General features: G+C 50.9%; 3 protein-coding genes across 4 annotated transcripts; 2 read left to right on the top strand and 1 right to left on the bottom strand.

Annotated features, from left to right (window-relative positions):
* Nucleotides 1–86: 86 nt before the first annotated feature.
* On the top strand, nucleotides 87–22,323 carry Dynlt4 (dynein light chain Tctex-type 4). 2 transcript variants are annotated; one of them, XR_006147122.1, is made up of 4 exons: nucleotides 87–396; nucleotides 1,519–2,495; nucleotides 15,662–15,665; nucleotides 22,313–22,323. XR_006147122.1 is itself a non-coding variant. In XM_042677383.1 (2 exons), the coding sequence occupies exon 2, from the start codon at nucleotides 1,530–1,532 to the stop codon at nucleotides 2,187–2,189; it is 660 nt and encodes a 219-aa protein (XP_042533317.1). In that variant the 5' UTR covers nucleotides 87–396; nucleotides 1,522–1,529; the 3' UTR covers nucleotides 2,190–2,213. The 2 variants fall into 2 exon arrangements, 1 of the variants encoding a protein (XP_042533317.1); XM_042677383.1 differs by lacking the exons at nucleotides 15,662–15,665; nucleotides 22,313–22,323 and having other exon boundaries at nucleotides 1,522–2,213.
* Plk3 (polo like kinase 3) lies at nucleotides 2,213–7,674 on the bottom strand. Its single transcript, XM_042677368.1, has 15 exons — nucleotides 7,366–7,674; nucleotides 7,127–7,234; nucleotides 6,921–7,037; nucleotides 6,643–6,772; nucleotides 6,449–6,536; nucleotides 5,257–5,352; nucleotides 4,969–5,167; nucleotides 4,736–4,862; nucleotides 4,199–4,290; nucleotides 3,871–3,964; nucleotides 3,645–3,728; nucleotides 3,390–3,552; nucleotides 3,126–3,255; nucleotides 2,841–2,954; nucleotides 2,213–2,729 (listed from the first exon to the last, which is right to left on the bottom strand). Exons 1-15 carry the CDS (start codon nucleotides 7,573–7,575, stop codon nucleotides 2,538–2,540), a joined length of 1,944 nt encoding a protein of 647 aa, XP_042533302.1. The 5' UTR covers nucleotides 7,576–7,674; the 3' UTR covers nucleotides 2,213–2,537.
* Nucleotides 20,495–24,081, top strand: Best4 (bestrophin 4). Its single transcript, XM_042677378.1, has 9 exons — nucleotides 20,495–20,646; nucleotides 20,735–20,829; nucleotides 21,336–21,569; nucleotides 21,802–21,956; nucleotides 22,406–22,483; nucleotides 22,748–22,930; nucleotides 23,060–23,140; nucleotides 23,277–23,431; nucleotides 23,808–24,081. Exons 1-9 carry the CDS (start codon nucleotides 20,495–20,497, stop codon nucleotides 24,079–24,081), a joined length of 1,407 nt encoding a protein of 468 aa, XP_042533312.1.
* Nucleotides 24,082–24,456: the final 375 nt, after the last annotated feature.

Here is a 24,456-nt window from a genome sequence, read left to right as displayed (position 1 = left end):
TGGGCTCCTTCTCCCCCATAACTAACTCAGGGGCATGCCACCTTTGACAGGTGCTCATAGTAGTAACAATCTGGTTATTCCAGAGTCGGGCCAGAGGGAGGAACTTTGGGAGGGAGGTGTCCTTGCCATGGCAGCCATGGCAACTGCACAACACAACCCTTCCCCGCCCACCCTGCAGTCAGGTCGGGCTGGGCCAGCCAGGTGAGAACTCAGAAGCCAAAGGCTACAGGTGACTCAGGTGCCTGAAGGAGTTTCGGGAGAAGAGAACAGCCATCCCACAAGTTGATTCTGTAGGTGGAGTCAGAAGCCAGAGCTGAGAGTGGAAGGTGCCCCAGAGGTCATCTGGCCCCAGCTTCAGCCTGCTGCAGGAACCTTCTGAGTGCCTACCCAAAGCAGGTAGGATTGGAAGATGGCTGGATTCATTCAGTACTTCCTGGGTTAGAGGGATCTGTGGGGAAGGAGCTGGGTGCTGATATCTCATGTCCCCCTGTAATACTAGGTACTCTGGAGGCTGAGATCTGTGAGATGGGAAGATCTCCATTCAAAGCTAGCCCTAGCCAAAAATTCCATCAGACTCTTATCTCCAACTAACCAGCACTAAGCTGGGAATAGAGCTGTGGTGCAGTGCTAGCATAGAGTAAAAAAAGTACAGAGACAGCGCCCCACACTCAAGGACCAGAATAAACAAAAGATTAGGAACATCATTTCCAGCTAAGTGCCAGTGGCTCATGCCTGTAATCCTAGCTACTTGGGAGGCTGAGATCTGAGGATCATGGTTCAAAGCCAGCCCAGGCAGGAAAGTCCATGACATGCTTATCTCCAATAAACCACTCAGAAAACCGGAAGTGGTGCGGAAGTGGCGCTGTAGCTCACGTGGTAGAGCGCTAGCCTTGAGCTGAAGAGCTGAGGGACAGCGCTCAGGCCCAGAGTTCAAGCGACACACACACACAAAAAAAAAAAGAGGGGCTGGGAAGGTGGCTCAGTGGTAGAGCACTTGCCTTGCATGCCTGAGGCCCTGGGTTCGATTCCTCAGCACCACATAAGCAAAAAGAAAAAAGCCGGAAGTGGCGCTGTGGCTCAAGTGATAGAGTGCTTGCCTTGAGCTGAAGAGCTGAGGGACAGCGCCCAGGCCCAGAGTTCAGGCCCCATGACCGGACCGAAAAAAAAAAAGACATTATTCGGCCGGGCTCTGGTGGCTCAAGCCTGTAATCCTAGCTACTCAGGAGGCTGAGATCTGAGGATCATGGTTCAAAGCCAGCCCGGGCAGGAGAGACCGTGAGACTCCTATCTCCAATAAACCACCAGAAAACCGGAAGTGGCGCTGTGGCTCAAGTGGTAGAGCGCTCGCCTTGAGCTGAAGAGCTGAGGGACAGCGCCCAGGCCCAGAGTTCAAGCCCCACGACCGACAAAAAAAAAAAAAAGAAAAAAAAGTGGCGGGGGTGGGGTGATATCACCAAGCAATACTTGAGTATAGAAAGAGCTGGCCAGTAAAAGCCACTCAAAGTGTGGGTCTTTTAGCAGGCAAGTCCATGGCTGGCAGGTGTCTGTCTCCTGGACACCAGGAAGAAGAGAGTGCCAAAGACCCAGTGCCAAAACTACCATCAGTGCGGCCAAGAAGCCGCCTGCCCAGCATTGATGAGACCAGACAAACGGGTGTAGGCCCTGCCTCCCGCCGTGGTTCAGTGCTGGGCCTAACCATGTCCCTCTCACACCGAAACTCGCTGGCTGGATCAGGAACTGGTCATGGAGGTCGGCGACAGTCCTTGGGCCCAGTGCCCCCTCTTGGCTGGCGGGTCAGTTTCTCAGGCCTGCCCCTAGGGCCTGTCCGTCGAGTGGCACCTTCATACCGTATGGAGCCTGCACCAGGGGAGCGCTGGGAGACTGCACGTGCACAGCGTGTCCTGGAGGCAGTGTTGGATAAGAGGCTATGCAACACCAGCTACTGTGGCTTCGAGGCCGGGCAGCTGGCACGGGAGCTGTGTGAGCAGGTGCGCCTGTGCCTGCGCGAGCTCAGCCCACCTCGTTACAAGCTGGTGTGCAGCGTGGTGCTGGGGCCACGTGCAGGCCAGGGCGTGCACGTGGTCAGTCGTGCTCTGTGGGATGCAGCGCATGATGGGCTGGCCTCTGCTACCTTTACGAATGCCTCACTCTTCGCGGTGGCCACAGTCCACGGGCTGTACTGTGAGTAAGCAGACCTCCCTCCAAATTCTGTAAAATGGTTTATTATCCCCGGAGGAAGCCCCCCAGGGGCTCACATCCCAATAAATAAATGTTTGTCAATAAATAAAAGTGGTCCATAAATAATACCCCCTAGCTGGGGGCTAAGGCTCAGGCTTAACTCAGAGAAGGGGTAAGAAAGGACAGGCTGCCCCTAACTCCAGTAAAGCTGGTCCCTGATTCCCTGGGGGGATTCATCCAGGAGCCCCCAGTGAGGCACCAAAGGGACAGGGAGGGCCACAAAGGCAAGGGCCAGAGTCTTGCAGGCACAGGCCTCAGTCTTGAGAGCTTGGGTCCCGGCCTGCTCTGCAGGTGAGGGTCTAGGCGGGACTGCGGTCACGGAGCAGGCGCAGAGCATAGCGGAGTCGCTGCCGCAGGTCTGGGGAGCAGCCCAGCTGCCGGAGGTGGGAGGCGAGGTAAGTACAAGCACTTCGATTCCGGGCCACAAAAGTCACAAGGAGGGGCTCCCAGCCACTGAGGATCAGCTTGGTGTGGTCCCCGTAAAAGTTCACCTGTGCACAAGAGGGTGACACTGTTCAAGCCTTGTGCTACAGGCCCAAAAGACTTTTCCTGGCATTCTGGACCTCCCAGTCCTTCCATCCAACTCCAGCATGGACTCTTACCTGGACAGTGCCATCGCTAAATATCATGAGTAGGGCTTGATCAGTCTTGACCCACTGCAGCAGCAAGGGTGGAGCAGGTACCTCTACCTCTTCCACACTGGGCAAATCTCCACCCTAGGAGCAAAGGCAGGGGCAGGTCACTGAGCTGACCAGAGTCGGACCCTGCCCCACTGATGAATCCCTTACCAATCAATGCTAGCTGTGTCCTCCCATCCCCACCAAAGGGGAATCGGAAAGGATCAGGATGTTGGTTGTTGTCCACATGGCTCCGCCCAAACCAAGTACCTTCATGAGGTGCTGTTCCATGTAGGAGGCAAAATACCGCAGGATGCCCAGCTGAGGCTGCAGGGCCCGGGGCACAGCACCCACAGAAAACGAAAAGTGCTTTGTACTGGTAGGGTTGTAGTGCACAGTCCTAGATGGGAGGGGGGCAGAAATCAGAGATAGCCCTGCACCCGTGTTCTTCCCCTGGGAAACTCCAGGCCCCTGTACCCAGGAACATATTCCAAAGTGCAGCCTTGTGGGTTCTGGGCACCCCACAACACTTACTTTCTATTGGCGGACAGGGCCATGTGTGTGCCGTCGTTGAAGAGCACAGCTACACGACGGCTGGACAGTTGATAGCCAAAACCAAACTTGTTGGAGTAGTCAACCCACTTACTGACCCACACGAGAGGCTCTGGCTGTGCCAGTGGAGCTGGGTTCTGGTCGGCTGTGTCCAGAAAGGAGGAAGTGATGACTTAACCCTTGGCCAAGGCCAAAGAATTCCCCATATCATCCCCATGTACCAGACCCCAGCCTCACCTGGGGGCATGAAGGCCACACAGTTTCTCAGAGCACACAGGGCTGACTCTACCACCGTAGCCACAGTCAGACCCTCTTCAAACCCTGAAGGGAACAGGACGCTGCTGAGATTTAGGCATTAACCTCCCTACCCCAGACCTAAGCCAAATCCCTCTTGTCTTCGCTCCAGTCACTTGTGTCCACCCCAGCAACATCATAGGACTTGTAATCCTCCCTGGCTCCTCACCATCTCCGGTGCTTGCCAGTGTCCCCCGGGGGGAGCTGTCTTCAGCTGCTGTCTCTACCAGGCTGATAGGGGCAGGACCAGAAGCTGCTGGATCCTAGAGGGTTTGGATAAGGAGAGCAAGTGAAATCGGTTCCACAATCCAAATCCTTGAAAGTCCAGGCCCAGCCTGGCCCTGGCTTCCAGGGCACCTCAGGTCAGTCCTAGCTAGCTAATGAGATGTAGCCAATTAGCCTACCACGAGGCTGGATGCTTCATCAGCCTTTTATCCCAGGCTTCCCTCAGCTGCTAGGGCAGGAATGAGTCAGAACAGTGCCACGTGAGCACTCACCTCGGGCTTGGCATCTGGATGGCCAATGGATGTGCGCATAAGGCCGCTCACCAAACACGACACTTCGTCCCGCTCCTCAGGGTGGCTCTTATCTGAACGTGAGGGAGAATATAGCCCTCAGTTTCCTGTCCAGCCCATGTGCCCCAGGGATGGCACAGACAGGCCTTCCCAAGTACTTGGGCAACAAACACCCCGCTCCAGGAGTTCAGATGCCACGCTCCCATGCCTACAAAGTGGATATAATAAGCTGACCAACTGTGTATAACCAGTACTGAAGTTTTGAGTTCAGGGCCTGGGCACTGTCCCTGAGCTTTTTTTGCTCAAGGCTAGTGCTCTACCACCTGAGCCACAGCTCCACTTCCAGCTTTTTGATAGTTAATTGGAGATAAGAGTCTCGTGGACTTCCCTGCCCAGGCCAGCTTCAAGTTTTGATTCTCAGAGCTCAGCTTCCTGAGTAACTAGGATTCTAGGAATAAGCCACTGGCATTGGCTGACTGCCTGCTCTTATACCTCAGCCCACTAACACCCCAGACTCACTTTTGTTCTTCTTCCTGCCAAACAGGCTCTTGGTAACTTTGGCAAAGAGACTTCTGGCTGGGTTGGGAGGCGTCAGATCTGGGACTGTCACGCAGCTGCTCACAGGGAGCCGGTCAGGGGTATAGCCCTAAGGAGGAGAGCCATGTCAACAGAGAGACCCCAAGGGTCCTTCCACCTGTCTCCATTTATCCTTCAGGAACATGCAGACTGAACTCAAACGTTAGGTGACAGACCTTGGTAAAGAAATCATGGCGCAGGATCTGCTCAATAGAGGGGCGGTCTCGGGGTGAGGCTCGTAGGATGGCAGCCAGGAGCTGCCGAGCGGGCAGCGAGAGGCTGGCAGGCAGAGTGTAGTGAACCTGTTTGATGCAGCGGTACGTTTCCTTCAGGTCAGCTGTCTCAAAAGGGGGGGTCCCACACAGCAGTGTGTACCTGTGGGCCAAGGATAGGGATCAGGAGCAATGAAGTAGGAAGAGCCTTCCACTAACCACCACCTGTCTGCCAATGACTGTGTCACTCACATGACGCAGCCCAGTGACCACACATCTGCCTCAGGGCCATGGCCCTGTCTCAGCAGCACTTCTGGAGCCACGTAGTTGGGAGTGCCACAGATGGTCCTGAAAGAGGGTAGGAAAAAGAGGGGAGGGTTCAGATCCAGCCCAGCAGCCCCCATTCCTGCCCCCACTGTGAGTCCAGACAAAGCAGCTGCCTGTCACCAAAGGCCAGAGAGCTCCTGCTTGTCTTGAGACAATGGATGCTGGGGATGGCAGCTGAGTCCCCGCCCACCCGCCTGGCCCAGCTGCTCAACTGCTCAGTAGGACAGGGGGAGGCCCTGACCCCCAAGCAGCCCCCTCCTCCAAGGTCAATACAAAGGGTCCATGAACTGATCTCATCCTCGACTCCCGTCTGTCAGAAACTCATCAGGCTCCTTCCATGGTCTGTGCCATACCCACACCAACACTAGCTCTCACACACACATCCCAAACACTCATCTGCCACACATGCTATCTGTGTTATACACACCCAGTTATAGTAGCCACAGTGGGGTCATCTTTTGTGTGTCTATGTGTGTGCACCAGTACTGGGGCTTGAACTCAGACCCCCATACTCTTGCTTAGTTTTTTTACTCAAGGCTACAGCCCTACCATTTGAGCCAAATCTCCACTTCTGGCTTATTGATGGTTAATTCAAGATAATAGCCTCTTGTACTTGTCTGCCTGGGACAGCGCTGAACCTCAATCCTCAAATCTCAGCCTTATGAGTAGCTAGGACTATAGGTATGAGCCACCAGTGCCTGACCTCCCAGTAGTCTTCTTACACAGAAGATCAAGTTCTGTCATTCCTACACTTAGTCTCCTTCACACATGTACACACTGCCTGGCTCATGTTACCATCCCCATCCATACACAGGCTCAGTTATACAATTCAAAAGATCCTATACACATACAACCTCTTCCTCCCCTGCCCCCCAGGAACTTAGGTCACCTTCCCCATCTGTATCACATGTCGATCTTCCAGGGTTCCCACCAGACCCATCCTCTCAGCCAGACCCAGGAAGCCAGGCTGCCACCTCCACCTCCAAACACTCAAGCAAACAGCTCGTCACCCCTTCCCTATTTATCACATGCTCACATCAGGCAGTCACCTGCCTCCCACATACATACTGTCTGTCTGTCACATACAGATTGTGCCATCCCTCCCTCAAACACTCACTTCTTCCTCTGCTCTGGAGGCTCTAACCGAGCTGCCAGCCCAAAATCCCCCACCTTCAGTTCCATGTTCTCAGTGATGAAAAAATTTCCTAGACAGGGCCAGAGAGGTATATCAGATAACTCCCCTCCTCCCTCCCTCTTCTTCCCACCGTAGGCCCTTCCCCCCCTCCCCCCCAGGCTGATCACCAGTCTTACCCAGCTTGAGGTCTCGGTGCAAGATGCCCCGCTGGTGCAAGTACTTGAGGCCTGAAAGGATCTGCCGCAGGTAGTAGCGTACTTCTGGTTCCAACAGGGTGTGCCGAGCCTTCCAGATGTGGGCCAGAGACTGCAGAGAGCCACGGCCTCAAGCCCTGTTCACCCTCCCTGACCCTTCCCCGATAAGGGGCTGGCTGAATGAAGAAGGCAGAGCCCCACGTCTGGGTCTTTGGACAGCTTCCTCCACCCCCTTTTCTCTTCCCACCCCTGTCCCTCACCTTTCGGCTGCAAAGCTCCAGGAAAATGTAGATATTATCAGCATCCTCGAAGTGGTGAGAAAAGCGAACGATATGGCGGTGCTGGAGGTCTCGGTGCAACTCAATCTCGTTTAGGATCTGCGATGGGGGAGCCGGGTCGTTATCTTCGCGGGGCTCCCCAGCCACTCTCCCCTCCCCAACCCTCGCCCCTCTGCGCCGGGTCCCACCTTCTCGCGTTGATGCGGCTTGGCGACGCGGCTCTGCGGGATGACTTTGACGGCGTAGGCGCCGCCAGTCTCCGTGTCGGTGGCTTCGTAGCAGCGGGCGAAGCCCCCCTAGGAGAAGGGCGCATCAGGCCGGGCGCTCCAGAGGCTGGTTCTGGCCCGCAGACGCCCCCACATTAGGGCCCAGCGTACCCCGCCTACCCGGCAGGACTCCCTCTCACCCCACACAGCCCCCGGCCCACCTTGCCCAGCAAGCGCCCTTTGAAGTAGGTACGGCCGCTGCGCGGGTCGGTGATGAGGCGCCCGGGGTCCGGCGCCGGGGTCCCGGCCAGCATCTCTGGCTCGGATCCGGGCGAGACACTAGGAGGTGGTCCCGGTCCGGCGGGAGGCGCAGGCGGGGCGGCAGCACGCGGGAACGGGCGCGGGGACAGGAAGCCGGCGGCGGGCTCCATCCCGGCGGCGCGCAGCAGCGCGAGCCCGTCTGGTTCTCGGTTCCGCCCGGCCCCAGCCGCGCGTGGCGCTGCCAGGTTTCGTTACGCTGCGCTCGCGCCCAAGGGAGGCTGGCGTTTTTATCAATGAAGGCCTGCCCCCTCCCTAGTCCTACGTCACCACGAGCCCCGCCCTCTTCCTGAGGGCGAGTCAGGGGAAAGCCTCGCCCACTGCCCGGCCCTGCGTCACTCTGAAGCTCCACCCACCGGCGCACTTTCAGGCTCCGCCTTCTGATCCTGCCTTAAAGCCACAGTGCTCGTCACGCAGCTTGCTGGTGCGGCACCACCCTGTCCTGGTGACCGCGTGTCCTGCTAATGGCAGCCTCTTCCTTTCCCTATTTTTCGGGACACAAGTTGAAGTCAGAGTCGGGGTCTGAGAACTAGGAAAGGAAAGGCACGCCAGGAGTGGCGCTCACTGTTTCTTGGGCAGGTCAACGATTCATCTTTTCGTGTGTAGTATCCTGTGAGCTAGCCAGATGCTGGCCCAGTGCTGCCCCCTTTAGAACTAAGGAGAAGCACACCCTAGAGCCTGGCTTGCCTGGCTAGTCTGGCTGCAGGACTCCATGCTGGCTTTGGTGGGCTGAGTCTAGAAGTCAAGACTTCCCCCCACACACCCTGCCCCTGGTTTGAACTCTGGGCCTGGGCGCTGTCCCTGAGCTCTTCAGCTCTAGGCGAAAGCTCTACCACTTGAGCCACAGTGCCACTTCTGGTTTTCTAAGTGGTTTATTGGAAATAGAGTCTCTTCCTGCGGGGGCTGGCTTTGAACTGCTATCCTCAGATCTCAGCCTCTTGAGTAGCTAGGATTACAGGCCGTTCAAGACTTTTTATCACGGAAGTGGCGCTGTAGCTCAACTGGTAGAGCGCTTGCCTTGAGCTGAAGAGCAGAGGGACAGCGCCCAAGCCCAGAGTTCAAGCCCCACGACCGACCAAAAAAAAAGTCCCACATCTTCTGCTACCTACTCCTACATACTCCCCCCCCCCTTTTTTTTTTTTTTATTTTGGTGGAGGGAGAGAGCATGCTAAACACATGCTCAACCTCTAAGCTATACATCTAGCCCCTTGAAATTTATAGATCCTTTTTCGGGTGGTGTTATTTCTGCATCCTTGCAGATCTTAGGCTCCTATGGGATTTTTAACCCTTATGAAGTACCCATTGCTTTTCATTCTAGTGAAAAATGGAAATTACAGAGTTTCAGATGTTAGGGGCTGTAGGCAGTTAGTTTTGGGTTCTCCAGGAGCAGTAGGACCCTGCTTCAAGACCCACCCTTCCTAGGGTGAGAGTCAGAGATAGGGTTGAAATACCTCTGGAAAATGTAAATTTATCCCAAGGTGACAAGACTTTTGTTGTTGTTGAGGTTTTGGTTTAATTTGCCCATCTATATGTACAATGTTTTTTTTTTTTGCTGGGAGGGGAGGGGGAGGGAGGGGGTGGGGGGTGGGGGGGGACTGGGACTGCGGCTTGTACTCAGGGCCTTTGTGCTATATCTTACCTTTTTCACTCAAAGCTAGCATTCTACCACTTGAGCCACAGTTTCACTTTTCTGCTCGTTAATTGGAGATAAAACTCTCACAGGCTTTCTTATCTAAGCTAGCTTCAAACCTCAATCCTCAAGCTTCAACCTCCAGAGTAGCTAGGATTACAGATGTGTGCTACTGGCATCCAGCTATACAACCGCATCAACAACAGTAAGAGTCTTACAACAATAAGAGTTGCCCCTTACATCCTCTCCCCTGCCCCAGGCCTCCTATTGATCTCCTAGTATCCCTCAGCTCTCTTTTCACTCTGGTGCATCCAATCTATTACTAAACCATTCAGACCTCTGAAATTTTCGAAAAGTGCTAGGCTTAGAATAAGAATGGACAAGATTACAACCCTCCTACAGTTTACTTGATTCTGCTTTAGGGAAATAGATACTAGACAAGTATATAAACAAAGTAATTGTAGGCTGTGAAGGAAGTAAACGAAAGAACAAAACACCTACTCCAGTATGAGCAGCCTGCAAAGTCAACAAATACTTGTACCTCATTCCTGCCAAGTTTATCTCGCTAATATCTCGTAAGTATGCACTTGGATCTGTCTTCCCCTCACACACTGACTGGGCGGGGTCAGTCTCTTGTCTCAGCACCTTGCAGGTCTCCCAGCCTCTGGCTCACCTCCATTTCCAGTCAGAAGTCCCATCTATTCTCAACAGACCCTCTGGGAACTAACTTCACGCTTTCCCTTCATGGTCACCAAAGGGAGACTCCAAACAGCCTAAGATGTGGAAAGTTACAAATACTGTAGGTAAATGAGGGGGCAGGGGGTGTGGTGGGCAGGAAGGGCTTGAGTGCCATGCTCAGAAATTCTTTTCTTTTTTTGTCATTTGTGAAGCTTGAACTCTGGGCTTGAGCACTGTCCTTCACCTCAAGCCTAGCGCTCTACCATTTGAGCCACAGTGCCACTTCCAATTTTCTAGTGGTTTATTGGAGATAAGAGTCTCACAGACTTTTCTGCCTGGGCTGGCTTTGAACCATGATCCTCAGATCTCAGCCTCCTGAGTAGCTAGGATTACAGGTGTGAGCCACCAGCTCCCGGTAGGGATTTGGTCTTTATCCTCACAGGTCAGCAATTCACCAAGAGATAGAAGTAGTGAGGCTAGAAAGAATAGACTCCCCAGAGTAAATAGGACTAAAGTCTGTAGCACCTCAAAGGAACTTCAATATTACATTATTATAGCATTAAATCCAGAGCTTGTGCATGCTATGCAAGTGCTTTAACACTGACCTACATTTCCAGCCTAGTGTTGCAGTGTGTGTGTGCGTATGTGTGTTCATGTGCACGGGTGCTCATCCTAGGGCTCGAATTCAGAATCTGAGTACTGTCCCATGGCTTTTTCTTTCAAGGTTGGCCTTCTACCACTTGAACCACAGCTCTACTTTTATTTATTTATTTATTTTTGCTGGTGAAATGGAGTTAAAAGTCATATGGACTTTCCTGTCTGGACTGGCTTCAAACCACAATCCTCAGATCTCAGCATCCTGAGTAGGATTTCAGGTGTGAGCCACCAGCACCTGGCTTATATTTCAACTATATATATATATATATAATATATATATATATATACACATATATATGTATATATATGCATATATATACATATATATAAATAGATTTTTTAAATTTTATTTTATTGTAAAGATGCTGTACAGAGGGGTTACAGTTACATGAGTAAGGTAATGAGTACATTTCTTGTCAAACATTGTTATCCCCCCCTTTGTTTTTTTTCCTACTACCCTTTCCCTCTCCCACTTCCCCCACTTCTCCCTCATTTTATATTTGAAAAACAAATCCAAACATCTCTGTATTAGGTTGCTAGAGCTGCCATGACAAAATACCATATGGATTTAAGCCATAGAAATTTATGTTAGTAATTCTAGAGGCTGCAAGTCCAAGATAAAGATTTAATTGATTTCTAGGTGTTTTCTCCTCTGTTGGTCTCTGTCTCTGTCTGTCGGTGTCTCCCCCCCCCCCCCCCCCCCCCCCCCCCCCGCCGTGCTTTATCAGTTTGTTTGGGAAAGGGTTTTTGGTTCTTGTTTGAGACAACATCTCTCTATGTAGAACCTGAAATTCTCCTGCTTCTGATTCTCAGGATTATTATAGTTGTGTACCACCACACCCAACTAGGACTGGTATTTTGGGGGGCCTTTCATATGATCTTTATCTCAGTCTGGGTACCTTTTTGTTTTGTTTTGTTTTGTTTTTGTTTTTTGTCAGTCATGAGGCCTGAACTCTGGGCCTGGGCGCTGTCCCTCAGCTCTTCAGCTCAAGTCTAGCGCTCTACCACTTGAGCCACAGCGCCACTTCCGGCTTTTCTGCTTCTGTGGTGCTGAGGAATTGAACCCAGGGCTTCATGCATGCGAGGAAAGCGCTATACTATTGATCCACCTTCCCAGTCCTCAGTCTATGTACCTTTGTATTGTCGTGTAAATACTAATCCTTTTAAAGGACTCCAGTCAGATTGGATTAGGGTTTACCTTCATAGCCACATTTTAACTTAATTATCCTTTTGAAGGCCCTAACCAAACACTATATTCAGAGGTACTGGGGGTTAGATATTCAAAATATGACTTGAGTGAATTGGTAGAGGACACGGTTTAGTTCATACAGCCTCTTATTTATTTATTTATGTACTTTTATTGTGAAAATACCATACTGAGGTGTTACAATTACATGGGCAAGGTAATGAGTTACATTTCTTTATTTTGGGGGGTTTTTTTTGGGTCTGGTCGTCGGGCCTGAACTCTGGGCCTGGGCGCTGTCCCTCAGCTCTTCAGCTCAAGGCTAGCACTCTAGCTCTTGAGCCACAGCGCCACTTCCGGCTTTTTTTTCTGCTTATGTGGTGCTGAGGAATCGAACCCAGGGCCTCATGCATGCAAGGCAAGCGCTCTACCACTGAGCTACCTTCCCAGCCCCTAATGAGTACATTTCTTACCAAGCATTGCTGCCTCCTCCTTTGTTTCCTCTTCCCATCCCTTCCCGTCCCTCCGCCCCCCCCCACACCAGCCTCTTATTTATTTATTTAGTGCTTGTTCTGAGGCTTGAACTCAGGGCCTAGCTCCTGTCCCCGAGCTTTTGCGTTCAAAGGTAGAGCTCTACCATTTGACCATTTGAGCCTCAGCTCTCTTCTGGGTGTGTGTGTGTGTGTGTGTGTGTGTGTGTGTGTGTGTGTGTGTGTGTGTGTGTGTGTGTGTGTGTCTGTGTGTCTGTGTGTGTCTGTGTCTGTGTGTCTGTGTCTGTGTGTCTGTGTCTGTGTCTCGGTCATGGTGGGGTCCCTCAGTCTGGGCGCTGTCCCTCAGTTCTTCAGCTCAAGGCAAATGCTCTACCACTTTGAGCTACAGCACCAATTCCAGTTTTCTGGTGGTTAATTGGAGATAAGAGTCTCACAGACTTTCCAGCCCAGGCTAGCTTTGAACCTTGAACCTCAGATATCAGCCTCCTGAGTAGCTAGGATTACAGGCATAAGCCACTGGTACCCAGCTTTCTTTTTTGTTTTTTTTTTTTGTGATTTTTAAGTTTTGCACAAGGGATCTAGCCCAGTGCCTTGTACTTGCTAGGCAAACATTTTATCACTCTACCACTGAACTATACCTGTTTGCTCATGGCTTTTTTTTTTTTTTCTTTTTTTTGTCAGTCATGGGCCTTGAACTCGGGGCCTGGCACTGTCCTTGAGCTTTTGTGCTCAAGGCTAGTGCCTACCACTTTGAGCCATAGCTCTACTTCTGGCTTTTAGGCAGCAGCAAGTTGGAGATAAGAGTCTCAAGCTGGGTTCTGGTGGCTCATGCCTGCAATCCTAGGGAATCAGGAGGCTGAGATAGTGATTCATAGCCAGCACAAGCAGGAAAGTCTGAAAGACTCATCTCCAGTTAACCACAAGAAAACCGGAAGTGGCACTGTAGGTCAAAGTAGTAGAGCCCTAACCTTGAGTGAAAGAGCTCAGGGACAACACCCAGGCCCTGAGTTCAATCCCCACAACAGACAAAAAAAGGGTGGGGGGGCACGAGTGGCTCACGCCTGTAATCCTAGCTACTCAGAAGGCTGAGATTTGAGGATTGCAGTTCAAAACCAGCCTGAGCAGGAAAGTCCGTGAGACTCTAATTTCCAATAAGCCAATAGAAAACCAGAAGTGACGCTGTGGCTCAAGCAGTAGAGCGCTCACCTTGTGCTGAAGAGTGCAGGGACAGCACCCAAGCCCTGAGTTCAAGCTCCACAACCAACCAAAAAAAAAAAGGGGGGGGGGAAGAACCTGGGAATGTGACTTAGTGGTAGAGTGCTTGCCTTGCATGCATGAGGCTCTGGGTTCGATTCTTCAGCACCACATAAACAGAAAAAGCTGGAAGTGAGCCTTGGCTTAAGTGGTAGAGTGCTAGGTTTGAGCAAAAAGAAGTTCAAGGATACCATCCAGGCCCTGAGTTCATCAAGCTCCAAGACTGTCAAAAAAAAAAAAAAAAGTCTCATGTACTTTTCCTGCAGGATTTGGCTTTGAACCATGATTCTAAAATTTCTGGGGGCTGGGAAGGTGGCTTAGTGGTACAGCGCTTGCCTTGCATGCATGAGGCCCTGGGTTCGATTCCTCAGCACCACATAAACAGAAAAAACCGGAAGTGGTGCTGTGGCTCAACGTGGTAGAGTGCTAGCCCTGAGCTGAAGATCTGAGGGACGGCGACCAAGCCGAGTTCAAGCCCCGCAACTGACAAAAAAAAAAAAAAAAAAGTACTTGTGATAAATAAATAAATACATAATTGAAAGCTTATGAAGCCAGGCACTACTGGCTCACGCCTGTAATCCTAGCTACTCAGGAGGCTGAGATCTGAGGATTGTGGTTCAAAGCAGGCAAGTTCAGGCAGAAAAGTCCATGAAACTCTTCTCTCCAATTAATGATCTCAAAGCCAGACATGGAACTGTGGATCAAGTGGCAGTGCTAGCCTTGAACACAGAAGTTCAGGGAGAGTACCCAGCCCCTGAGTTCAAGCACCACAATCAACAAAAATATCAAACAGCCAGTTGCCAGTGGCTCATGCCTATAATCCTAGCTACTCAGGAGGCTGAGATCTGAGGATCTTGGTTCAGAGGCACCGTGGGCAGGAAACTCCTTGAGACTCTTATCTCCAATAAACCACTAGAAAACTGGAAGTGGAGCTGTGGCTCAAAGAGTAGAGTGCTCGCCTTGAGTTGAAGAGTGCAGGAAAAACGCCCAGGTCCAGAGTTCAAGCCCCATGACCGACCAAAAAAAAAAAAATCAAAATCTTCTGAATCCAGAGTCTCATCCTTGTTAGGGAAATGCTCTGTTGCTGAGCTTCAGTTCCAGGCCACTGTCCTTTTTGGAGCTCCACTGTCCTGTAGCTTTCCTTTGCGGAAGGAATTTAACAAGGTGCTTGAACCCTCCTCCTGGAGTCAGGATATCAGGATGTGTTTTTGGATGCTGTAATTCAGGGGTCTGCCACAGCCTCCTCTCACTATGTAAACAGCTCCCCATCCATGGATCTAATGTAGCTTCTATGTTTCAGGCACTGGCCAGGCATTTATCTTTGTGTGTGTATATGTGTGTGGTTTTTTTTTGTTTTTGTTTTTGGTTATGGTGCTTGAACTCAGGGCCTGGTTGCTGTCCCTGAACTCTTTTGCTCAAAGCTAGCATTCTACCACTTGGAACCATAGCTCCACCTCTGGTTTTTTGGTGGTTAATTGGAGATAAGAGTCTTTTGGGCTTTCCTGCCTAGGCTGACTTTGAACCATGATCCTCAGATCTCAGCCTCCTGAGTAGCTAGGATTACAGGTGTGAGCTTCCAGTGCTGGGCTGTATTTATCATATTGATGGTTCACTGTAACCTTATCATATGGATGTGATTTTGTTATCCTCACTGTATAGATGAGAAAACTGAAGTCCATCTAGTCACAGTTTGACTTTTCTGCAGTCATGGTGGGTTCCTGTCTTTGAACCTGTCCCTTTCTTACACTGACCCATATACTGCTGAGATTTTCTGAGGTCTCTGGGTTTCCATCCCCCAAAGATGCTATTAGATGTGATACCCTGTTGAGCACATGTCCCAGAATCCCTGTCACTTCAGCACCTCAGAGAAGAGAAGAAGGAGACTGAGAAATGTGAGGAAGGCTAGCACTTAGGAGGGGTTATTAGAGAGTAATCTCAGGGATCCTTGGTGTGTTCTATAGCCCACAGTAAAGTATGAGCTAATAGGCTAAAGCAGGAAGATGATGAGTTCAAGGCCAGCTTAGACTACTACATCATGAGACCTACCTCAACCCCCAAACCTAACAACAACAAAAAACCCTGCTAATATCTAGAGCACACTTCAGGTTTACCATTGTGCTATTCTGAACCATTTATACGGTTAACTCACTTAATAATCACAACTAAGGTTGGCATAATTGTATCCATTTCTCCAGGAGTTCAGTGGCTTGCCCAAGGTCGAGGCTCATCTGATTCGTGTGTGAGAGGAGGGAAGGGCAACGGAGGGCAGGACTTGCAGAGAGGGAGAAACAGTGCCCAGGGGTAAGCAGGGTGGGGCTGGTGATTTATGGGCTGTAAGGTTCCCTCTCCCGGACCATAAACTGGGAGTCATGGGTCCTGTGCACAGTGGGAAGGGAGATAAGGTGATTCCGGAAGGCAGGGTGAGTGGCCCTTCCTGGGATGGAGGCCTTCAGGTCATATCACTTTGCCTTGGCTCTGTGGGAAATTCACAGACCTGAGCGCTGGTAGCAGAGTGCTGCACAGAATCTCAGTGCAGTCACCCCAGCTGGGCTGCCCTGGGGAGCTGCCAGCCACACCCAGAACCTGGCTGCCCAAGACCTAGAACATCTTTGAGTGGTTAGCAGCCCACAATGCCCAAGGAAAGGTGCAGATCCAAGCTGTGGAAGAGGCTGCATGGGCCCCGATGGCTGAGGCTCTGAACCCTTCTTACCCTCTGAAGCTCAGGTTCTGATCACATGTGTGCGGTGTGAGCACACGCATGCTCACACACACACACACACACAGAGTATTTTTCTTTACTCTTGGAGATTTCTCATCTAAAAGGAGGACATAACTCCAGTCAGGCCATGAGTAGGTTTTCAGACCATGACTCATCTGAGAAAAGGCATGGGAGGTTGACAGTGGTAAAACTGAATGTCTTTCATGTTAAAAATAGAGAGAGAGAATGGAAAGAGAAAGCGAGAGAGAGAAAGACAGAGAGAGAGAAAGGGAGGGGAAAGGGAGGGAAGAAAAGAAGTCTTCAGGTTTCAAGTACTCTTTGATGGAAGGGGCTGGGAAGGTGGCTCAGTGGTAAAGCGCTTGCCTTCATGCTTGAAGCCCTGGGTTCGCTTTCTCAGCACCACATAAGCAAAAAAGAAAAAAGCCAGGAGTGGCGCTGTGGCTCAAGTGGTAGAGCGCTAGCCTTGAGCTGAAGAGCTGAGTGACAGCGCCCAGGTCCAGAGTTCAGACACCATGACTGGACCAAAAAAAAAAAAAAAAAAATCTTTGATGGAGGTTACAGGCATGTACCACCTTGCTAGGCATTTCTTCCTGGGTTACCATTCATCTATCTGCATGCTGTCTGTATTGTATAATCCACGGCATAGAGATTTTACTATTCCTTTTCTCCTTTGGTTGGAGCCTGGTAAATTAGAGACAAAACTGGTATAAGAGAGTGAAGAAAACTAGTTCTGAGCTGTATCTTGAAGGAGCAGTTAAAAATGAGGTAGGCCAGGGCTGGGAAGTTGTCTCAGTGGTAGAGTACTTGCCTTGCATGCATGAGGCCCTGGGTTCAATTCCTCAGCACCACATAAGCAGAAAAAGCCAGAAGTGGTGCTGTGGCTCAAGTGGTAGAGCACTCGCCTTGAGCTGAAGAGCTGAGGGACAGCGCCCAGGCCCAGAGTTCAGGCCCTATGACCGGAACCAAAAAAAAAAAAAAAAAAATGAGGTAAGCCTCATTTGGGGTGTAGCTCAGTGGTAGAGAGTGTTTAGCTTGCCCAAATCTAGGTTGAATATGGAAAAGCTCCCACCTCCATAACTGCTGCAAAATAAATACATAAATAAAAAGCTAGATTAGAGGATCATAATGGGAGTAGATGGGTGACTCGCAGAGAACCTAGGATGTAGCACCTTTGGCTGTGGGGCCAGGCTGACAGAGCATCCGGAGAAAGGTCTCTGCCTCCTCATCTCTGAAACACTTTCTGGTTCAGAAAAGCTTGGGAGGTACCAGTGAACAAGTAGGTGGAAACGAAAGGAACAGATCTGACTCGTAGCAATCCCAGCTGAGTGCGCACTGTGCACCAAGCTTCCAGGCATTGTTCGAATACTCATAATTGCCTTTGAGGTAGGCGTCATCCATTGTGCTTTGTGAAGGAAGGAACTGAGGTTCAGAGAGGTTAGGTAACTTGTACAAGGCTACAGAGAGCTGAAATTCAGACCTATATAAGCCCAAGCTTATAACCACTTGTCCACAATTGTTATTTATATTTTTGTTTTTTGTCAGTCCTGGGACTTGAACTCAGGGCCTGGGCGCTGACCCTGAGCCAGTGCTCAAGGCTAGTGCTCTACCATTTGAGCCACAGCACCACTTCCATTTTTTTCCACTGGTGCTGGGCTTCCATGCTTCCTCTTTTTAGGAAATGCTTCATGGGTGATGATTAGCTCACCGTGTAGGGAAAGAGATACCTAAAACAGGTGGGAGGTGGGAACAAAAGTCCTGGGATTTTGCAAATGACTTGAGCACTGAGAAAGTACAGTAGCTACCTCGATCTCAATCTCTTCCTGTTTTTATTATTTATTTATTTATGCCAATTCTGGGGCATGAACTCAGAGCCTGGACACTGACCCAGGCTTTTTGCTCAAGACTAGGCACTCTACCACTTGAGTCACAGTGCCACTTCCAGCATTTTCTGTTTATGTGGTACCGAGGAATCAAACACAGGGCATCATGCATGCTAGGCAAGCATTCTACCACTAAGCCACATTCTCAGTCCCTGGTTTGTTTGTTTAGTCAATCATGGGGCTTGAACTCTGGGCCTGGGCACTGTCCATGAGCTCTTCAACTAAAGGCGAGAGCTCTACTACTTGAGCTACCGCATCACTTCCGGTTCTCTGGTAGTTAGGGATAAGAGTCTCACCGTCTTTCCTGCCTGGGCTGGCTTTTAACTGTGATCCTCAGATCTCAGCCTCCTGAGTAGCTAGGATTACAGGCTTGAGCCACCAGCACCCAGCCCTGGTTTTATTTTATTATTATTCTTTTTTGATGTGGGTGCCAGGACCTGAACTCAGCCTCACACTCTTGCTTAGCTTTGTCACTTAAGGCTGGCACTCTGCCACTTGACTCAAGTTCTACTCTCGGGCTTTTTTTTTTCTGGTTAATTAGAGATAAAGGTCTTGTGGGCGGGGGAGGATGGGATAGGAAGGGGAAACAAAGGAGGAGGCAACAATGCTTGATAAGAAATGTACTCATTACCTTGTCCACATAATTGTAACCCCTCTGTACGGTATTTTCACAATAAAAAAAATTTTTTTTAAAGGTCTCTTAGATTTGCCTACCAGGATGGATTAAAACCATGATCCTCAGATCTTAGCCTTCTGAGTAGCTTGGATTACAGGCATGATCCACCAGTGTCTGGCTGGGGGTTTTGTTCCTAATTAGGTCAGTGCCTTCTGTGTGACAGATAAAGAAATGGAAGCACTTTGAAATTTTGTCTCAAAAACAAAGGGAGAAAGGAGTAACAATGCTTGAGAGGAAATGTATTCATTACCTTATTCATGTAACTATAACCCCTGTGTATCTTTTTTTTTTTTGGCCCATTGTGGGCCTTGAACTCTGGGCCTGAGCACTGTCCCTGCACTCTTCAGCTCAGGGCCAGTGCTCTTGAGCCACAGTGCCACTTCCGGTTTTCTAGTGGTTTATTGGCGATAAGAGTCTCATGGACTTTCCTGCTCGGGCTGGCTTTGAACCGTGATCCTTAGATCTCAGCCTCCTGAGTAGCTAGGATTATAGGTGTGAGCCACTGGTACCCGGCTACCCCTCTGTATCTTTACAATAAAAAATATATTAAAAAAAAAACAAAGAGAGAAAGAAAAAAGAAAGAGAAAAAGGAGAGAAAGAAAGAGGAAAGAAAGAAAGAAAGAAAGAAAGAAAGAAAGAAAGAAAGAAAGAAAGAAAGAAAGAGGAAAGAAAGAAAAGCGAAGAAAAGAAGGAAGGAAGGAAGGAAGGAAGGAAGGAAGGAAGGAAGGAAGACAGTCTCTGGGCACAATTAGGAGTCAAGATGTTGGACATGGCACTTAAAGGTGTGTGTACTAAGAGCCTGAGTTCCAAGATTTGTGGCCTTGTCAGGCCTGTGACAAAGGGCTGGGGAAAGAGCCTTTAAAGTCCACCAGCACTGGCTTCGACTCTTGTCTCCAGCATGACCTTGCTGTGTGATGTGACTATGGGCAAGTCATTCATCTCTTGGAGCCTAATCTGTGAAGTGGGTTGACTCCTACCTCCTGGGGTGGATGAGGATTCTGGGAGAGGGTGATAGGGCAGTGCCCTTCTCAGTGCTGTGATCATCAGCTGGTATTTTAATAGTTTATCCTGAGTCTGTCTTCTCAGGATGATCGTTATCGCAGTCACACTGACTTGAAGGACATAGGGTCATCTGTATTGAGCTGTGGAGTCAGGGAAGATGGCACTTCTGCCACCCAATGACCAGCCCCACCCTGCAGGAGTAGGAAGACAGCCAAGTTCCCAGGACCAGGGGAAGTTGGGTGACAGCCTCAATCCATCAATGATAACCTCATTCCAGTATAACTTTATGGATCCAGTAGATACTTAAACTTGTGAGGAGTGAAAACTGGTTCAGTTTTTCCAGGCTGCTGCGCTGAGAAGGTAGGCAGGATGAAGGGAGATGAATAGGCTCTAGGCTTTGAGAGACCAGATATGCAGGTTCCAGAGCAAAGCCCCAGGGAAAAGTGTGGTTCTAGGTTGGAATGGAATTGGGCCTTTTTCTTTTCTTTTTCCCCTTGAGTCAGGGTCTTGCTATATAAGTCAGGCTGAACTCTGACTCAAGATCCTCCTGCCTCAGCCTTGCAAGTGCTAAGGTTACAGGTGTGTGAGAAGCTTGGGGCCTTGCTGTCAGTTCAGGATTTGATTACTTATTTCTACAGGTGGAAGAACTCAGGCTCATTTGCCCAACTTCATCCTGGCTTCACCTTTGCTCTGCAGGGGATGGGTTGTACTTTGTCTGCCCTGCAGCTTTCTGCCCCCAATGTCTACAGACAGAGTAAAGGTTGGGATGTGGGTAACAAGAGGTGACAAGCATGGCAAGCTAAGCTTAGTGATGTCCTCAGAGAGGACAGATCTGTGACCTCTTGCCCTAGGCACCAGCACCATGACGGTTTCATACACCCTTAAAGTGGCAGAGGCGCGCTTTGGAGGCTTCTCGGGCCTGCTCCTGCGCTGGAGGGGCAGCATCTACAAACTCCTCTACAAGGAGTTCCTGCTCTTCTCTGCCCTGTATGCCATACTCAGCATCGCCTACCGGTAAGGGAGACTTTCAGGGCTGGACTAGCCTGTGAGGGCCTAGGCTGCCTGTACCCTCTAACCCAGCCTTACATCTGTTCTTCTTTAGGCTGCTGCTGACCCAGGAACAGAAGCATGTGTATGCCCAGGTGGCCCGGTACTGCAACCGCTCAGCAGAGCTCATCCCCTTGTCCTTTGTATTGGGTGAGGCCCCCTTCTGGTTCTCTCTAGTGTCCTGTTTCCCCTGACTCTAGCTAACAGCAGTGAACAGCTGGAGTCAACTAGTGCAAGCAGGCCTAAGTGAAGGGCCCAGGGGGGCTACAGCCTGCTGGTCATTTGCTAGATCATCACTCTGCACAGACATGTACACCTGCTCATCTCAGAACCCCACTCAGGGTACTGAAGAGCAGCTGGGAAGAGGTGACAGTCCCTTCCCACGCTGACTGGAAACAGATGTCAGGGTTAACTGTCCCCTGGCCTTGAACTCCTCTACTTCCCCTCTTCCCAAGAGGTTTGCCCTTCCCTCTCCTGTCCTGTCCCAGCAGGGTGGTGGGACCAGAGACAGAGTTGCTGAAGCTGAAAATGTCCTCTCTGGGTTCAAGACCCAGGCGAGGGCCTCTGTGGGTGGGGGTAGGATAGGGTAGTGCAGGGTGGGCGAGGCCCTCCTCGTGGCCTGCTTCCTGTCCCCACCACCCATGTGGGCTCCCCAGGTTTCTACGTGACCCTGGTGGTCAACCGCTGGTGGTCTCAGTACACCAGCATCCCGCTGCCAGACCAGCTGATGTGCGTCATCTCAGCCAGTGTGCACGGCGTGGACCAGCGTGGCCGCCTGCTCCGCCGCACCCTCATCCGCTATGCCAACCTGGCCTCGGTGCTGGTGCTGCGCTCCGTGAGCACCCGCGTGCTCAAGCGCTTCCCTACCATGGAGCACGTGGTGGACGCAGGTTCGTGGCCGACTGGGGGTGGGGGGGGGGCGGGGGGAGTTTTGGGGCAGGAACCCTCTGGAATCTGGAAGTCTGGCGGGGTGGGGTGGTGGGAGGGGAGGGGGAAGGGGGCGTTTTAGGGCCCCCTGACGGCAAGCTCCGGGACTGCGGGTGGATGCGCAGGAGGGAGGGCAACTGTACAATGCTCCCCCTGGTGGCAGAGGATGTGCCTGCACCCACTTCACCCTGGCAGGTTTTATGTCCCAGGAGGAGAGGAAAAAATTTGAGAGCCTGAAATCCGACTTCAACAAATACTGGGTCCCCTGTGTCTGGTTCACTAACTTGGCGGCCCAGGCTCGCAAGGATGGGCGAATTCGTGATGACATCGCTCTTTGTCTTCTTCTGGAAGTGAGTCAGTCCAGGATCAGGGCTCCTGGCCTTCCATACTCCAGTCATACGAATAATTTTGGAATGATTTGATACTTAACACTTAAATGGCACTAATTATATAGTGTCAAACACTCTTGGAAGCATGTACTTATATTAACTTAGCTCTGGAAACAACTCTTGAGCTGGGTACAGTTACCATCCCCTTTTCCCAAACCAAGAAACTGAGGCACTAGTAGAAAAGCTAGTTAGTTGTCTCCACAGCTAGTTAGTGGAGATGTGATCCACAGTCATTCTGGCTCCAGGACCTGTGTTAGCCAAGACGTTGTTAATTACTTCCTATCACAGGCACCCCAGATTGATAACCCCAGATTGAGCCTCAGGTTTGCCCAGGTCTGCTTTATGCTCCCTGTTCTCTTCCTATCTTCCTCCTCAGCTCTGCTGACCTCCTTTTCCTGCTGTTCCACCAGGAGCTGAACAAGTACCGTGCCAAGTGCAGCATGCTGTTCCACTATGACTGGATCAGCATCCCACTCGTCTACACCCAAGTAACTGCTTCTCCCCTGTTCAGTCCCAGTGCTTCTGCATGTCCTGGGCCTTGTGAGATACCAAGGAGGATTGAGAGATGGTCCTTGCTAGTTCAATATTGCGAGGCACTTTATAGTCAAGGGCTTATTCCTCAAAGTATCTCTTCCTTCTTGGCAAGATGATCCTATCTCCATGGTTGCCCCTACCCCATTATATGTTTAATTACTTATCAGATTCCCCCCAGGTCAAGGCAAGAATGGTACTCCTGGTTTTCCCTTCTCTAGGTGGTGACGATAGCTGTATACTCCTTTTTTGCTCTCACTCTGGTTGGCCGGCAGTTTGTAGAGCCAGAGGCAGGGACTGAAAAACCTCAGGAGCTTGAACCAACGCCAGCCCTGGGGAACCTGGACATGTATGTCCCTCTCACTACACTGCTGCAGTTCTTCTTCTATGCTGGCTGGCTCAAGGTGGGCACTTCAAATGATCCTATCAGCCTGCTCCAGAGATGTGGGCACAGATAACCACTGTCACACTCTTAACACTGGGGACAGAGGGACTCTGGGCCCAGATACACTGTTTCTGCATGTAACTTACAGGTTGCAGAACAGATCATCAATCCCTTTGGTGAGGATGATGATGATTTTGAGACTAATCAACTTATAGACCGAAACTTGCAGGTGTGTGGGGCAGGGATCGAGGTGTGGAGCTGGGGTCTAGGGGTGGCTGCTTGGCTCCCTCACCCCAGTAGCTCAGTCCAGGTGGAGGAAGAAGGAAAACCCTTGCCATGTGCTGCCTGCCCTTCTGCTGGTCCAGGTGTCCCTACTGTCTGTGGATGACATGTACCAGAACCTGCCTCCAGCAGAGAAGGACGCATACTGGGATGAGGACCAGCCACAGCCACCCTACACAGTGGCCACAGCGGCCGACTCACTGCGGCCTTCCTTCCTGGGTTCCACCTTCAACTTGAGGTAAGTAGCCTGCACTTTCCTGGCCTCCCGCTGGAGCAATAAAGACTCCACCAGAAGCCAGTGTCAGAGGCTCACACCTGTAATCCTAGCTATTCAGGAGGCTGAGATCTGAGGATCATGGTTCAAAGCCAGCCCAGGCAGGAAAGTCTGTGAGACTCTTATCTCCAATAAACCACCAGAAAACTGGAAGTGGCACTGTGGCTCAAGTGGTAGAGCTCTTAGCTCTTGCTTTGAGATAAAGAGCTGAGGGATAGTGCCTAGGCCCAGAGTTCAAGCCCTATGACTGACTACTACCCCCACCCCCCCCCCCCAAAAAAAAACAAGAGTGCAATCCCCCATTGCTGGCTGGACTCAAGATCTACCCTCCTGTCCTCAGAATGAGTGATGAACTGGAGCAGAGCGTGCAGGTGGAGTTATCCCCGAGGTTGGCTGGGCCAGCGCCCGCAATGCAAACCCCATTGCTCAGCCGCTTTCTGGGGGCAGGTGCACCCTCTCCTGCCATCAGCCTCCGGAACTTTGGCCGCCGGGTTGTCCCCCGGACTCCCCATCTGCTGCGCTTCAGAGGTGAGGAGGGAGGAGACTCTGAGACTGCTGAACGCATTGAGGAAGAAGCAGTGGCAGAGTCCCCAGATGAACCCCTGGGACCCTGAGACTTACATCCCTGTGGTTTAGAGTTGCCCCCCAAGACAGGCCAGCCCAAGGTGTGCTGGCCAGGGTGAGGGAAATGGAATTTGGCACAAAAGACCGGTAACTGGCCTACAAGGAGTGAGGCCTGTATTGCCTGGGGCTTGTCCACTGCTAGACGCCCCTGAGGTTTCCTGATACTCATTTTGAGATGGGGCACAAGAAGTGTCACTGATAGCAGCTGTGTTGCTGGTCTTGGGGTGACAGCTTAAGTCATGTATGAAAAATGTATAGAAGGATATACTTCTGCTTGATAACCTAACTAGAAAAGGCACAGAATGTACTAGAACTTTTTAACTGTTGTGAGAATATAAATATGCTGATTAGTTATCTTTGAAGGG

The sequence above is a fragment of the Dipodomys spectabilis genome, unplaced genomic scaffold (assembly GCF_019054845.1).
Source record: "Dipodomys spectabilis isolate Male_0828 unplaced genomic scaffold, ASM1905484v1 ptg000002l, whole genome shotgun sequence".
Taxonomy (NCBI): domain Eukaryota; kingdom Metazoa; phylum Chordata; class Mammalia; order Rodentia; family Heteromyidae; genus Dipodomys; species Dipodomys spectabilis.
The sequence above is the reverse complement of the archived record's forward strand: the minus strand, read 5'-3'. Positions and strand labels throughout refer to the sequence as shown.

Coding starts and splice junctions, on each gene's coding strand:
- Dynlt4 (XM_042677383.1), top strand. CDS start 1,530: ATGGCTGGCAGGTGTCTGTCTCCTGGACACCAGGAAGAAGAGAGTGCC.
- Best4 (XM_042677378.1), top strand. CDS start 20,495: ATGACGGTTTCATACACCCTTAAAGTGGCAGAGGCGCGCTTTGGAGGC. Junction 21,570..21,801: donor GGAGCACGTGGTGGACGCAG/GTTCGTGGCCGA, acceptor TCACCCTGGCAG/GTTTTATGTCCCAGGAGGAG. Junction 23,141..23,276: donor TTATAGACCGAAACTTGCAG/GTGTGTGGGGCA, acceptor CTGCTGGTCCAG/GTGTCCCTACTGTCTGTGGA.
- Plk3 (XM_042677368.1), bottom strand. CDS start 7,575: ATGGAGCCCGCCGCCGGCTTCCTGTCCCCGCGCCCGTTCCCGCGTGCT. Junction 3,553..3,644: donor TGTGGCCTTCATGCCCCCAG/GTGAGGCTGGGG, acceptor TTCTGGACACAG/CCGACCAGAACCCAGCTCCA. Junction 2,955..3,125: donor TGGAACAGCACCTCATGAAG/GTACTTGGTTTG, acceptor CTTTGCTCCTAG/GGTGGAGATTTGCCCAGTGT.